The sequence below is a fragment of the Hemitrygon akajei genome, chromosome 11 (genome assembly GCF_048418815.1).
Source record: "Hemitrygon akajei chromosome 11, sHemAka1.3, whole genome shotgun sequence".
In the NCBI taxonomy this organism is placed as follows: domain Eukaryota; kingdom Metazoa; phylum Chordata; class Chondrichthyes; order Myliobatiformes; family Dasyatidae; genus Hemitrygon; species Hemitrygon akajei.
The window spans coordinates 9,905,620-9,920,331 of record NC_133134.1 but is presented as its reverse complement, the minus strand read 5'-3'; the positions used below and the strand labels follow the sequence as shown (position 1 = coordinate 9,920,331).

The following is a 14,712-nucleotide window of genomic DNA, read 5'->3' as shown; positions in this document are numbered from 1 at the left end:
TGACTAATTTTGAAGAATTGTAAATGGTTTCCTCTTTTAAGATTGTCCAAGAATATGTTTAGAATTGCAAAACAAAATGTCAAGCCTCTGAGAAAGACTGTTTCTAACCCAGTACCATTGGAGTTGGATTCGTGCCCAGGATGCTCAAGGGTGGAGGTTTACATGTTGAAGATAAATGAAGGCTTACATTTTTATTTTGGCTTTGAGGTTTGTCTTTGATTTAACCAGTGCCAGATTTGCCTATGAAATCAATTTTGAAAGAATGCTTTAACCACACTTCAGAACACCTGTTTCATTGATGTTGCATACTTGCTGGTTTATAATCTAGTACATCAGATTGGCAAAATAAGCAGCTTCAGAATACAAGGACTTTGCTTCAGAACAGCGATGAGGAATTCTTTAGCCAGAGGGTGGTGAATCTGTGGAATTCTTTGCTACAGACAGCAGTGGAGGCAGAGTCATTGGCTGTATTTAAAATGGAGGTTGATAGGTTCTTGATTAGTAAGGGCATCAAATGTTATGGGGAGAAGGCAGGAGAATGGAGTTGAGAGGGATAATAAATCAGCTATGATGGAATGGCAGAGCAGACTTGATGGGCTGAATCGCCAAAATCATGTCTTATTTTCTTGTGTCTTGTAGTCAAAACAAAATGAAATAGCTGCTGAAGAGCTATATTGAGAAAAATATGGTTAACTTTAAGCAAAATACATTTATGAGTTGTTTTCACTACTGCATCCCCACATACTTCAGAAGTACAATCTGAATTATTGAGCTTGTGGGAAATTATTTGCTGAGCTCCAACATTAAATATTTTATTATATTTATTTAGTGATACAGTGCAGAGTAGGCCCTTTTAGTCTTTCAATCCAGGCTGCCTGAGCAACCTACGACAAGCCTAATTAACCCTGCCCTAATCATGGGATAATTTACAATGACCAATTAATCTACCAGCTGGCCAGTGGTGTAGTGGCATTTGTACTGGACTTTGAGGCGAGTGGTCCCGGGTTTGAATCTGGCGGGCTGCTTGCATGCTTTGGATCAGTGCTGGGTTGAGCATCGAGCTAGCAACTTGGCGTTTTTTTTTACAAAAACAGACAAATGCTTAAGAAACGTCAATTGCCACCTGTTGAGCCACAAGACGCAGAAAGGAATAGCAAGAATTAACCAACCAGATATGTTGTTGGTCTGTGGGAGGAAATTGGAGCACCCAGGGAAAAAACCATGCATACAAGGAGAGGGCATACAGAGTCTCCTTGCACATGGTGCCAGAATTAACTCTGAACTCTGGCACCTCAATCTGTAATACCGTGGCTTTGCCAACAGGACATGCCAAGGATAATGATTTACTTGCGTAGTTCATAAGGTCCAGGAGCTCAGTTCTTGGTACTTCTCAAGATTCCAACAATTTATAATCATAATTAAATGCAGTAACCTTATCAGTGAATTTTTTTTTCTGCCCGTTGTGTTGCTGGCGTTTAGGGCAGCAATGAAGCTCCTCCATCTCTGGCAGTGTTCACAGCTTCCTTCATCTTGTCAGTAGCTTCCTTTCTGATTTCACTTCTGTCAGTCATGCAAGTCCTGGAGACTCAGGAATGGTGTCACAGTCAGATGGAGCAAGATCCTTCGTTGCTGTTTAATTAACAATTTTATTTTGGCAGTCACTGTTAGCCCTGAGCTGGACCCCCGACCTGGAGGATGGTGGACTGCTCTTGACCTGTTTGGCATGACTGGCCCTACCAAGAGCCAAAGCACAAGTCCCTGACTCCAGCCAACATGGCTCTCTGGGTCATTGAGGGACACAAACCTCCAAACCACGACGAGGCTGTGGTCCTCTTGGAGGTTATCGGTGAAACTGCATGTTATTTCCATTGCAGAATTGATATCTGTGGAGGGTGAGAAGACTAAGTTTCCCATCAGAATATATCGAGAAACATATTTGCTTTGATTCAAATGGCAATGAAAAGTAAAGTCTAGATTCCTTCTTTTAAGTTGAATAGAGTCGTAATCTTTTATAGTGTTCTCACGTACAGGTGCCTTTGCTTCCCAAACCATTTTTGGATATGGTCTTGTTTTAAAACTTGATTTGTTTTCACAACTGCAGAAGTCAAATGGAACTGAGCCATGTAATAATTGACTGTAAATCTGTCATCTTTAGTTTGCATTTTATCAAACAATATATGAAAGAACAACAAGTAAATTTTGGTTTCAAGTAATTTTGAAGAAAATTGTCCAGAGCAGCTCTACTGTCCGTTCTTCTCTCCTCCTCACTCTCTTGATCAACTATCCCTCTTATTCTGACCTGTTGTATGTCTGTCTTTCTGGCTGCTATATTTGGATGCCCTGCCACGTCAAGCCCTGCCAGTGTTGCCATCATGTCCGCACCTGGATTAATGCATGTATTAGAGGCAATAGGAGGGAGGGGAGAAACTCTGAGCGAATGAGGAGGTGGGATGAAGCAACACTAGCAGGATCTGACATACTGACATTTAAGAACAGTACCTTTTCTACAGATATTTCAACACACAGGATAAGCACTTAATTTGAATATTGAACCATCAGCTAGTATTCTAGAAGCCTGGACTAACAACCCAAAGAAGCAATTTCTGATTCCTCCTTGGTATCTATTATAAAGAATTTGAGGGAGGGCGTGGGTGGATAGGGATACAGATGGTCACTTAATTATTAGCAATAGTAAATATGAAACCTACCAGATTGTCATTTAAAAACTCATCATGTTCACTCTGTCCTTCAGGGATGAAGTCTATTGTCTTTACTTGGTACAGTGTTCATGTGACTTCAGACCCACTCCACCAGGTTAACTTCTGGCACACTCTGAAGCGGCCAAGTAAGCCCCTGAGATTGTACCTTAATTAGTATGTTTCAAAATGAGACTTCCTGATTATGAAAGTTGATAAGGAATATGGTTCATTACATATGGGTAAGACTATAAGAATTCCCAGAACAAACAAGAGAAGATCTGCAGATGTTGGAAATCCAAGCAACACACACAAAATGCTGGGAGGAACTCGGTGGGCCAGGCAGCATCTATGGAAAAAAGTATAATTGATGTTTCAAACCAAAACCCTTCAGCAGGACTGGAGAAAAAAAAAGAGTAGATTTAAAAGGTGGGTGGAGGAGAGGGAGAAATGCAAAGTGATCAGTGAAACGGAGGGGGAAGTAAAGAGCTGGGAAGTTGATTGGTGAAAGAGATACAGGGCTGGAGAAGGGGGAATATAATAGGAGAGGACAGAAGGCCGTGGAGGAAAGAAAAAGGGGGGAAAAACACCAGAGGGAGCAATGGGCAGGCAAAGAGATGAGATGAGAGAGGGGATGTGGCATGGTGAACAGGGGGGCCGTTACCGGAAGTTCAAATAATTGATGTTTATGCCATCTGGTTGGAGGCTACCCAGATGCAATACAAGGTGGTGTTCCTCCAACCTGAGTGTGGCTTCATCGCGACAGTAGAGGAGGCCACGGATGGTCATATTGGAATGGGTGGCCACTGGGAGATCTTGCTTCTTCTGGCAAATGGAGTGGAAGTGCTCGGCAAAGTGGTCTCCCGATTTATGTCGGGTCTTCCTGATTATACAGAGGCCACACCGGGAGCGCTGGACACAGTATATGACCCCAACAGACTGGCAGGTGAAGTGTCGCCTCACCTGGAAGGACTGTTTGCGGCCCTTTAATGGTAGTGAGGGAAAGGTGTAGGAGTAGGTGTAGCACTTTTTCTGCTTGCAGGGTTAAGTGTCAGTGGGGAGGGACGAATGGACAAGGAGTCACGTAGGGAGCAATCCATGTAGAAAGCAGGAAGTGGGTGTGGGGTGGGAAGATGTGCTTGATGGTGGGATCCTGTTGGAGACAGTGAAGTTCCTGAGAATTATGTGTTGGATACGGAGGCTGGTGTGGTTGTAGGTGAGGACAAGAGGAACTCTATCCCTGGCTTTACTCATGATGGGTCATAAACACTACTTTTTGTAGGATTTTCCATTCAAGGGCGTAGGTGTTTCCACACCAGGCTGTACTTTATTCTGTAAGATAGATCAGCTAGTTGAGTAGCGTTGCAACAGCAACTTTGAACTCATCAGTAAGACCAAGGACTTCAGGATGAGGAAGTCGAGAAAATGCACATTGGTACTCATTGAGGGATCAGCAGTGGAAAGGATGAGCAGTTTCTGCATCTCTGAAGATCTATCCTGCACCCAACATATCGATACAATTAAGAAGATGGGACAACAGCGGCTATATATCATGAGGAGTTTGAGGAGACGTGTTAAGCACCACAGACACTTGCAATTTTCTACAGATGTACGGTGGAGAACATCCTGATTGGTTGCATCACTGTCTAGCATGGAGGGGCTGCAGCACAGGATCAGAAAAAGCTGCAGAAATTTGCAAACTCAGTCAGCTCCATCGTGGAGCTCACTATTTTTTTTTCTTCTTTTGCCCTCAATTTTTGCACTATTGAATTTAAATATATACAGTATATACTGTTGTAATTCATTGTTTTTTAATTGTGAAATATACTGCTGCCACAAAACAACAAATTTCACAACATATGCCTCTGATATTATACTTGATTTTGATTGTGATGGAACAATCTCTTCATCCTAGACATTTAATTTAGTGCATAACTACTGCACTGATTCGGAGGTAAGAATATCCTTCTATATTCATGGAACCCTAAGATTTGATCAAATGAGGTATTATTCAGTACCTGTATGTTTCCTACAGCAAGTCTCTTGATTTTTGTTATTCAGCTTCCCTCCATTAAAGGCCAACAAACCTTTTGTTTTCTAAATTGCATATGCTTTAGACAAGAATGCTTAAAAACAGCAACTGGATTGGCTGGTTGGGCCTTCAGACTTGCTCCACTGTTCACAGTAACTTTGTAACTTAGGAAGTTTCTCCGTAACTTCTGCCACCTCCAATGGGATCCCGCTACCAAGCACATCTTTCCCTCCCCCCCTCTTTCTGCATTCTACAGGGATCGCTCCCTACGCGACTCCCTTGTCCATTCGTCCTCCCCATCCCTTCCCACCGATCTCCCTCCTGGCACTTACCCTTGTAAGCAGAACAAGTGCTACACCTGCCCTTACACTTCCTCCCACACCACCATTCAGGGCCCCAGACGGTCCTTCCAGGTGAGGCGACACTTCACCTGTGAGTCGGCTGGTGTGGTATACTGCTCCCAGTGTGGCCTTTTATATATTGGTGAGACCCGACGCAGACTGGGAGACCATTTTGCTGAACACCTACGCTCTGTCCGCCAGAGAAAGCAGGATCTCCCAGTGGCCACACATTTTAATTCCACGTCCCATTCCCATTCTGATATGTCTATCCATGGCCTCCTCTACTGTCAAGATGAAGCCACACTCAGGTTGGAGGAACAACACCTTATATACCATTTGAGTAGCCTCCAGCCTGATGGCATGAACATTGACTTCTCTAACTTCTGTTAATGCCCCTCCTCCCCTTCTTATCCCATCCCTGATTTATTTATGCCCCCCCCCTTAATTTCTCTCTCTGCCCATCACTCTTTGCCTGTTCTCCATCTCCCTCTGGTGCTCCCCTCCCCTGTTTTTTTCTCCCTAGGCCTCCCGTCCCATGATCCTTTCCCTTCTCCAACTCTGTATCCCTTTTGTCAATCACCTTTCCAGCTCTTGGCTTCACCCCACCCCCTCTGGTCTTCTCCTATCATTTCTCATATAATTTGTCACCCTCCCCCTCCTACTTTCAAATCTCTTACTATCTTTTCTTCAGTCAGTCCTGATGAAGGGTCTCGGCCCGAAACGTTGACAGTGCTCCTTCCTATAGATGCTGCCTGGCCTGCTGCGTTCCACCAGCATTTTGTGTGTGTTGCTTGAATTTCCAGCATCTGCAGATTTCCTCGTGCTCAACTGTTCAGCAGGGTCATGGTTTCTTTTCTCTGCCAGTAGCATTTTCCTGCCCTATTCCCATATCCCTTGATTCCTTTAATCTCCAGAAATCTATTTATCCCTAATTTGGATGAACTGTGATTGAGCTCCTATGACCTTCCAGGATAGAGAATGCCAAAGATTTGTCACCCCGTGTGACAAGATATTTGATTCATTTCTACCCTTAATGGTTTATTTTTACTTTTGAGACTGTGAATCTGGTTGTACACTCTCCAGTTAGAAGGATCTTCTTTCTTGCATTTAGCCTCTTGTGCCTTTAAAACATTTTGTAAACTTCAACAAGATCATCTCTCAATCTTCCAAACTCAAGCATTTACAAGCCCGTTGTATTCAATCTTCCTTGTACAGCAAAGCTGTTGTCCCAGGAACAAAACTTGTGAATCTTTGCTGTGTTCCTTATATCCTTGATTAGATGAGGGGAGCAAATGGTGTGTAGTGCTTCAGGCTATTGGTACTGCACAGGATTTTTAACATTGTGTCCATTAGTCCTTCCTGAGGCTTCAAGGATGCCTGGATGTTTTGTTAATTGTATATGTGCAGATAGAGTGCCAGTGGCGGAGTGAATGTGGTGAATTGGATCCCAATTCAGCATGTTACTTTGCTCTGAAAGGCGTGAGGCTTCATGAAGAAGAATTGGAGTGTGTGGAAAGTATTCCATCATGCTGCTGATTTACTCTGTAAATATTGGAAAATCTTTAGTTCGGCCTGAGGTGTTTCTTTCACCCAGTAACATGCCTTTGAAGTTGGCTAATTGTTTCTGGTTAATGGTGATCCCCTGGATAGTGATTGTAGAGGATTCTGTAATGTAATACAGTAGTGTTAAATATAAAACAGAAACTTGAGATGGTCAATGCCTTGCTGTTGTATAAGGATCAGAGTCAATCTTGGCATCAGAGTCCGGTTTATTATCACTGACACATGTTGTGAAATTTATTGTTCTGCGACAGCAGTACAGCACAATACATTATAAAAAAACTAAGTTACAATAAGACTATTCATTTAGAGATACAGCTCAGAGCAGGCCCTTTCAGAACAACAAGCTGTCCTGTACAGCAACCCACCTATTTAAGCCTAGCCTAATCACAGGAGAATTCAGACAATAAGACATAGAGCATAATTAGGCCACTCAGTCCATCATGTTTACTCTACCATTTCATAATGGCTGATCTATTATCCTTCTCAGCCCCATTCTCCTGCCTTCTCCCAGGAGCCTTTGACACTCTGACTAATCAAGAACCTATCAACCTCAACTTTAAGTATACTTCATGGTTTGCGCTCCACAGCAGTCTGCAACAATGATTCCACAGATTCACCACACTCTGGCTAAAGAAATTCCTCCTTATCTTTGTTCTAAATGGATGTCATTCTATTGTGAGGCTGTGCCCTCTGGTCCTAGACTCACCCACTATAGGAAACATCCGCTCCACATCCACTCTAAGCCTTTGAATATTCGATAGGTTTCACTGAGATTACTAACCCCCCCCCCCCCCCATTCCTCCTCATTCTGTACTCCAGTAAGTACAGACCTGAGCCATCAACCGCTCCTCATATGTTAACACTTTCATTCCAGGGATCATTCTCATGAACTTCCTCTGGACCCTCTCCAATGCCAGCATTTCTTTCTTAGATAGGGACCCAAAGCTGCTCACTTAAAAAGCCTCAGCATTATATCATTGCCTTTGTATTTTAGTTCTCTCAAAATTAATGTTAACATTGTATTTGCCTTTCTCATCACTGGCTCAACCTGCATGTGAAACTTTAGGAAATTCTGCACAAGGACTCCCAAGTCCCTTTGTGCCTCAGATTTTTAAATTTTCTCCCGGTTTATAAAATAGTCTACACTTTTAGTCCTTCGACCAAAGTGCATGGCCGTGCATTTCCCGACACTATATTCCATCTACCTTTTTGTCCATTCTCCCAATCTGTCTTTCTGCAGATACGCTGCTTCCTTAACACTACCTGCCCCTCCATCTATCTTTGCATCATCCACAAACTTGGCCTTAAAGCCGTGAATTCCATCATCCAAATCACCAGCTTAACATGAAAAGAAGTGGTACCTACACCAACCTCTGTTGAATGCCACTCATCACTGGCAGTCAACCAGAAAAGACCTGCTTTCTTCCCACTCCTTGCATCTTGCCTGTCAGCCAATCTTCTATCTGTGCTAGTATCTTTCCTGTAATACCATGGTCTCTTATGCGACACCTTGTCAAAGGCCTTTTGAAAATACAAGTACACAACATCCACTGATTCTCTTCGTCTATCCTCCTTGTTATTTCTCAAAAAATGCTGTTAAGATTTTCCCTTAAGGAAACAATGCTGATTTTGGCCTATTTTATCATGTGCCTCCAAGTACCCTGGAACTTCATCCTTAATAATGGACTCTTAACATCTTCCCAACCATTGAAGTCGTGCTAACTGGCATATATCTGGAAATTTATGTAGCACAAAGTGCTGGAGGATCTCAGCAAGACAGGTAGCATCTATCTTCCCTGGCCTGCTGAGTTCCTCCAGCATTTTGTGTGTGTTAGCTGGCATATAATTTCCTTTCTTCTATCTCCCTCCCTTCTTAAAGAGTCAAGCGATATTTGCAATTTTCCAGTCCTCCAGAATCTAGTGATTACTGAAAGATCATTAATGCTTCCCAAAATCTCTTGAGCTACTTCTTCCAGGATCCTGGGATATATAGTCCAGGTGACTTGCCTACTATCAGATCTTTCAGCTTCCCAAGCACCTTCTCCTTAGTTATAGCCCCCGACACTTGAATTTTGGCATACTGCTAGTGTCTTTCACAGTGAAGACAGAACCATTTCTTTGCCCACCATTACTACCTCTCCAGCATCATTTTCCAGTGGTCCAGTATCCACTCTTATTTCTATTTTACTCTTTATACTCATGAAAAAACATTTTGTATCCACTTTTATATAATTGCCTAGCTTGTCTTCATATTTTATCTTTTTTCTTTGTGGCTTTTTTTTCTCTTTATTCGCAGTCTACTTGCATATCCCTCATGTCTCTCACAACATTGCCATTTTCTAGCTCCTGCTGTAATTTGTAGCCCACATCCTGGCTACTGTCTGGAGGTCTCTTTCTGACTCCCATCAGGGTCTTTTTACCCTTGCATTTTCTTAACACCTTTTTTAAAAAAAATTTTTAAAATTATTTTCTTAACTCCTATGTCACCTCTCTAAGGATTTGATTTAATCTTTTGCCACCAGAACTACCCCCACCCTGCCTGCCTGCCTGTCTTTTCAATGCATTGTGTATCCTTGAATATTAAGGTCCCAACTGTGATCTTCTTTCAGCCATGGCTCAGATATTTACAACATCATGCCCGACAATCTCTCAATGCACTATAAGATAGTCCATTCCGTATACTATGTGTATTCAAATGTAACACCTTCAGTCCTGGTTTCATCACATTTTTGATTTTGCTCCCCTGCCACACTTCAACTCATCCTACTGACTGCAATTTTTCCTTATCATCTGCCTGTTCTTCCTCAATCTCACTGCAGACTGCATCTAGTGTACAGCTTCTTCAGTCCTATCAATCCAATTTCCATCCCCCTGCCAAATTAGTTAAGCTCTGCCCCAGTGGCTTTAGCAAGCCTGGCCGGAAGGATATTAGTCCCCCTTGTGCAGGTGTAACCCATCCTTTTTGTACAGGTCATACCTTCTGCAGAAGAGATCCCAATGATCCAGAAATTTGAAATCCTACCCCCGCACCAATTCTTCAGGCATGCATTTACCTGCCAAATCATTCTATTCTTACCCCTAGACAGTAGTCCAGAGATTACTACCCTGGAGGACCTACTTTTCATCTTTCTGTCCAACTGCCTATATTCTCTGTTCAGGACCTCCTTCCTTTTCCTACTTGTGTCGTGGTACCCCTATGTGCTATGACTTGCGGTTGTTCACCTTCCCCCTTTAGAATGCTGTGGACCCGATCCAAGACGTCCCTGGCCTTAGTACCATCTGGTTGTCTCTTTCACAGAATCTCCTGTCTGCTCCTCTGCATACCTCACCTTCAGCATTGTTTCTCTGATCCTAAGCCAGTTACATCAGAGACTCCATTCAATTGAATGGGGATTAGAAAGAAGTTATATATAATTGATGTACTGTTTTTAATAATTAATTGTGTTAATACTTTTAATATTGGGGAAGAAATCTTGTGGTTTTGACAAACGAGGAAATTTGCAGATGCTGGAAATCGAAGCAAAACAAACTGCTGGAGGAATTCAGCAGGCCAGCCAGCATCTATGGAAAAGGGGACTGGTCCAGCCGAAGGGTCTTGGCCTGAAACGTCGACTGTACTCTTTTCCATTGATGCTGATTGGCCTGCTGAGTTCCTCCAGCATGGTTATGGTCCCCAAACTTTGCCTCCTGTCAGAAGCTATTTAGAACCAGGGACCTCAGCAATATGTTACCAGTGGCATGTTCTCTGTGAAGGCAATTAGCTGCATAGGCCCTTCAGTATCTTGCCGGTTGGATTGATCGGTCCTCACTTACGGTCCAGGTAAGTGCAAGTGGGCATGTATGACAGGCTTGAGTTAGCTCCAATTCTATTCAGCTTAATAGTTCACCACAATGAAGCACAAGCATTTTTAATCTGTTACTTAATGGCATAGTGTCTATTGTCATTTTTACCTAGCTCAGTCTTTTTAACACGATATTTTTATTTTTTTTAATTTTATTTAGATAACAGTGTGGAATAGGCCCTTCTGGCCCTTCGAGCTGTGCTGTTTGCAAACCCTGATTTAACCATAGCCTAATCATGGGACAATTTATAATGGCAAATTAGCTTACGAACCTATAAGCCTTTGGACTGTGGGAGGAAACCGGAACACCCAGAGGTCACCGGGAGAATGTACAAACTCCTTACAGGCAGCAGTGGGAATTGAACCCTGGTCACTGCCACTGCAAAGCATTGTGCCAACTACTACACTACAGTGCCACCAATAGTAATGCCATTAGGCTTTACAATTCTACCGCCAGGACTTAAGAACTTTTTAAAAGCTATTATTAATGCTTTTTGAGATAGTGATTTAGATGCATATCATATTTTTTTACTGAGTTAAGTATTGTATGTTATTAGTTTTGCTACAACAAGTGTATGGGACATTGGAAAAAAAAGTTGAATTTCCCCATGGGGATGAATAAAGTATCTATCTATCTATCTATATAGTACTATAATTTCTATCTTCAGGACTTGGATATTTATTGTTAGTTTTCTGGTTTAAACAAAAATGTGTCTGTACAGCATATGTAAGAAAACGTTTTTTTTCTTGTTTCAATTTAGGAAGAATGCAAACAAATTTTGGCTCGACAGAAGTCTAATTCTCAGTCAGACTCGCATGATGATGAGATTTCACCACCACCACCAAATCCAGTAGTAAAGGCCAGGCGCAGAAGAGGCGGAGTAAGCGCCGAAGTTTACACCGAAGAGGATGCAGTCTCTTATGTTCGGAAGGTATGATGCAGATCAGCAGGTCTGACTTGTGACTTCTGGCATTTTCTCTGCCTTTGCATGTTTCTCCTTTTTATTGTTCCTCTTCGTCTTGCATTTGAAACTTGAATTCTCTATCAGCTGTTGGGTGCACATCAGACCAGAACATTAGTCCACAACACAGCCATGATTTAAGTTCACTGTTTATTTCAGGTAGGGCCTTATTGAAGTATTTAAATGGAATATAGTGCAGAACCTTGCTTAGCATTTGGGATACATTAAAAACATTGTAAATGATAATGATATCAATGCTAAAATCAGAGTAATTTCTGACAGTTGTTCTTGCCTCAGTACCGGGAACCTAGTTGAGGGACGAGGCCTCCATTGGTATTCCCTCTGCAATTAAATAGTTAAAATCATCTGTTTATATGGGGCTTAGTGTGTGGTGAGCCACCAGGGCAATATGCAGTGGTTGCCTTTGAGGGCCAATGTTGAGCTGACTGGAGATAGTAATGGGTAACGAGTCATGCATATTTCTGAGATCGGGTTCTGGGCTATAACCTGAGTGCACGTGGTCCATTGTTGATGATGCACAGTGACTGCTTCATGTATTCATACTCCCCCCAATTTCCCCCTCCCTGCCCCATTTGTACACTTCTCTTATAGCCTCAGCTGAGTTGTACGAGGGGAGTTTCTAGGCTGGGAAGAGTTTGCAGAGAACCGAAAAACAGTAAAGATAGCAGCTTTTACCGTATACACAGATCTAGTGGCAATGAGAGGATTGTAAGAACTGGATGTTCTGTTAAAACAGAGTAAGGTTTAAAAAAGAGATTAGCTTTATTTGTCACATGAAACATTGAAGCAAATGTATCATTTTGCTTCAAACAAATCAGTGAAGATTTGAGGGTTAGTCCACAAGTGTTGCCACACTTCTGGTGTCAGCCTAGCATGCCCACAGCTTGCTAACCTTAACCCATATGTCTTTCTTTGGAATGTAGGAGGAAACCAGAGCACCTGGAAGAAACCCACACGGTTGCGAACTCCTTATAGACAGTGGCAGAATTCAATCCCCAATTGACGAGCGCTGGCACTGCAAAGTGATTGCTCTAACCACTATGCAATTGTGCTGTTCTGCTTTGCTATTGTGCCATCAGTATCCCATGCTAATGGTAGCAGCCAAGGAGTATCTTGAAGCCCGTCCCAATATTGTATGTTTGTATTGCTTGCCCACAGCCTGCCCAAAGCTAGCTATGATAGCCATCCTCTTCAAGTTACCTAGGTGACTCGCTCAGTACTAAACTGCATGTCAATGTGATCACTATTTCATTGCTGTGGGTGTGCCAGATTCCCAGCACAGCAGTACACAGTCCAAGCAGATGTCTGTTTTTAAGCCCTGAGGAATGTGCTTGAGTGTATTGGTTTCAGGGCCAAAAACATGAAAAATTAGTGCTGTAGTTCTAAGCGAGGTACTAGGGTGAATCTCTTACAGAATTCTGAAATATTGTCATAATCCTGCTCATTTCTACCTGGAGACCCATGAAAAAGAGAAATGCATCTTCCTTTTTAAATGCTATTGAATAAGGCATGCTAAAATCTGAAGAGCAAAGTATTAAAGATGCTGGAAATCTGTAATGAAAATAAAATGTTGTGCAGAACCATTTCATTTCAATGATCTTTCATCAGTATTGTTAAAATCTCATTTAAAGTGATCTCTCACAAAATTATGCGCATGAGATTTCTGAAATACTTGTGTATTTGTAAATTTTCTTCAATGTTATTCCATCTGCTAAACATCAACATTGCATTCATTTTCATCAGGTAAATAAATAGCTTTTAAATTTACAGAATTTCTTTGTCTCTTTTAGAATTTGTCCTGTTTAAAATTTGCTCTTGTTCTTTGTATCAAAATGTTACATTATGCAATTTTTAAGAGTAAATTTCCTCTGCTCTATATCCACACATTCCACCATACTGTCTGTAACTCTAAATCTATTACTATTGTTGAAATGACTAAGCTTCCGAGGATTGTACCATGTCTAAATTTGGTCATTGTTCCCTCTGTGTACAAGTCAAATTTATTACATGCATAGGTACATGTAAGCAGAAATGCAATGGAGAAACATGCTTGCAGCAGCTTCAGAGGCACTTAGCATCATAAAAGTAGAATTCACAATAAAAAAAATTAAAACATTAATTTTCTTTACAAGAGAAGTACACAATTAGAATGAAACAAAGGTGATTTTGGAACAGAGTGATCAAAATGGTCATAGTGTTGCTAAACTGTCGTGTTGGGGTTGGTTCAAGAACCAAGCGGTCAAAGTGAAGTAGCTGATCTTGAACTCTACATTTAGAAAAGCAGTGAGGGGAACCTCACAATACACTTTTTTTCCAGTTTACTGAATAAATAGTTCACCGCGACCCTCATCTTACCTGGTCCAGAGCACCCAGAGGAAACCCATGTGGTCATGGGGAGAATGTAGAAGGTCCTCATAGGCAACAGCAGAATTGAACCCACGTCGCTGGCACTGTGATAGTGTACCACTAACTGTTATACTATGTTAATGCCAGTAAAGATAAAGAAATGAAAGTGGAGAACGATCAATAACATGATCAGTTTTCCATCCATGCTGTCTGTCAGTGCTACTGACATTCCACAGGTTTTGATATTTATGATAAGCTTATTGTGTGCTACTTTCTCAAAGTTCCTTTCAATTGATTGTTACACACATTCATTTTTTTTTATATCTTTCTCAACTTCACAGTAGGTTAGCGATTAGTGTTTGGCTAACAACACCAGAGACTTGAGTTCAATTCTGCTGCTGCCCATGAAGACCTTCTGCATTCTCCCCATGACTGCGTGGGTTTTTCTCTGGGTGCACTGGATTCCTCCCGCGTTCCAAGTTCATAGGTATAATTGGACTGGAAGGCACAGCCTGTTACTGTGCTGTATATCTAAATAAATAAAAATACTGAGGCACTTGTGAGTTTCTGAGTAGTGTAGTTTAAATTCTAATTAATCTTTTAATAAAAAAAAAACTTCCTCAGATTCTCTAAGCCTCTTAGCTCCTTACCTTAAGCCCTTTACTATTAGGTACCTCATGTATGAAGAAAAAACTCCTACTATTAACCTTATCTCTGCTCTTTGTAAATTTGTATGCCGCTATCATGTTCCTGCTCAGCATCCTCTTCTCCAAGGAAAATAAACCAATCTTTATTTGTAACTGAGACAATCCATTTGAGGCAATATCCTGGTGAATCGTATTCTTCGTATACTGTGTTGACCAGAATTGCTCACAGTACTCCATCTGCAGCCTAACTGAGGTTTTACAA

The 14,712-nt window shown here is 41.8% G+C and overlaps 1 protein-coding gene across 3 annotated transcripts in view; it reads left to right on the top strand.

The window, feature by feature from the left end:
- The window catches only part of prkar1b (protein kinase, cAMP-dependent, regulatory, type I, beta), a 162,741-nt gene that overhangs the window by 30,663 nt on the left and 117,366 nt on the right, over positions 1–14,712 (top strand). For all 3 annotated transcript variants that reach the window (XM_073060190.1, XM_073060188.1, XM_073060189.1), the window contains exon 3: positions 11,236–11,406. In XM_073060190.1, the coding sequence (XP_072916291.1) occupies positions 11,236–11,406 (171 nt within the window). The remainder of the gene's footprint in view (positions 1–11,235; positions 11,407–14,712) is intronic.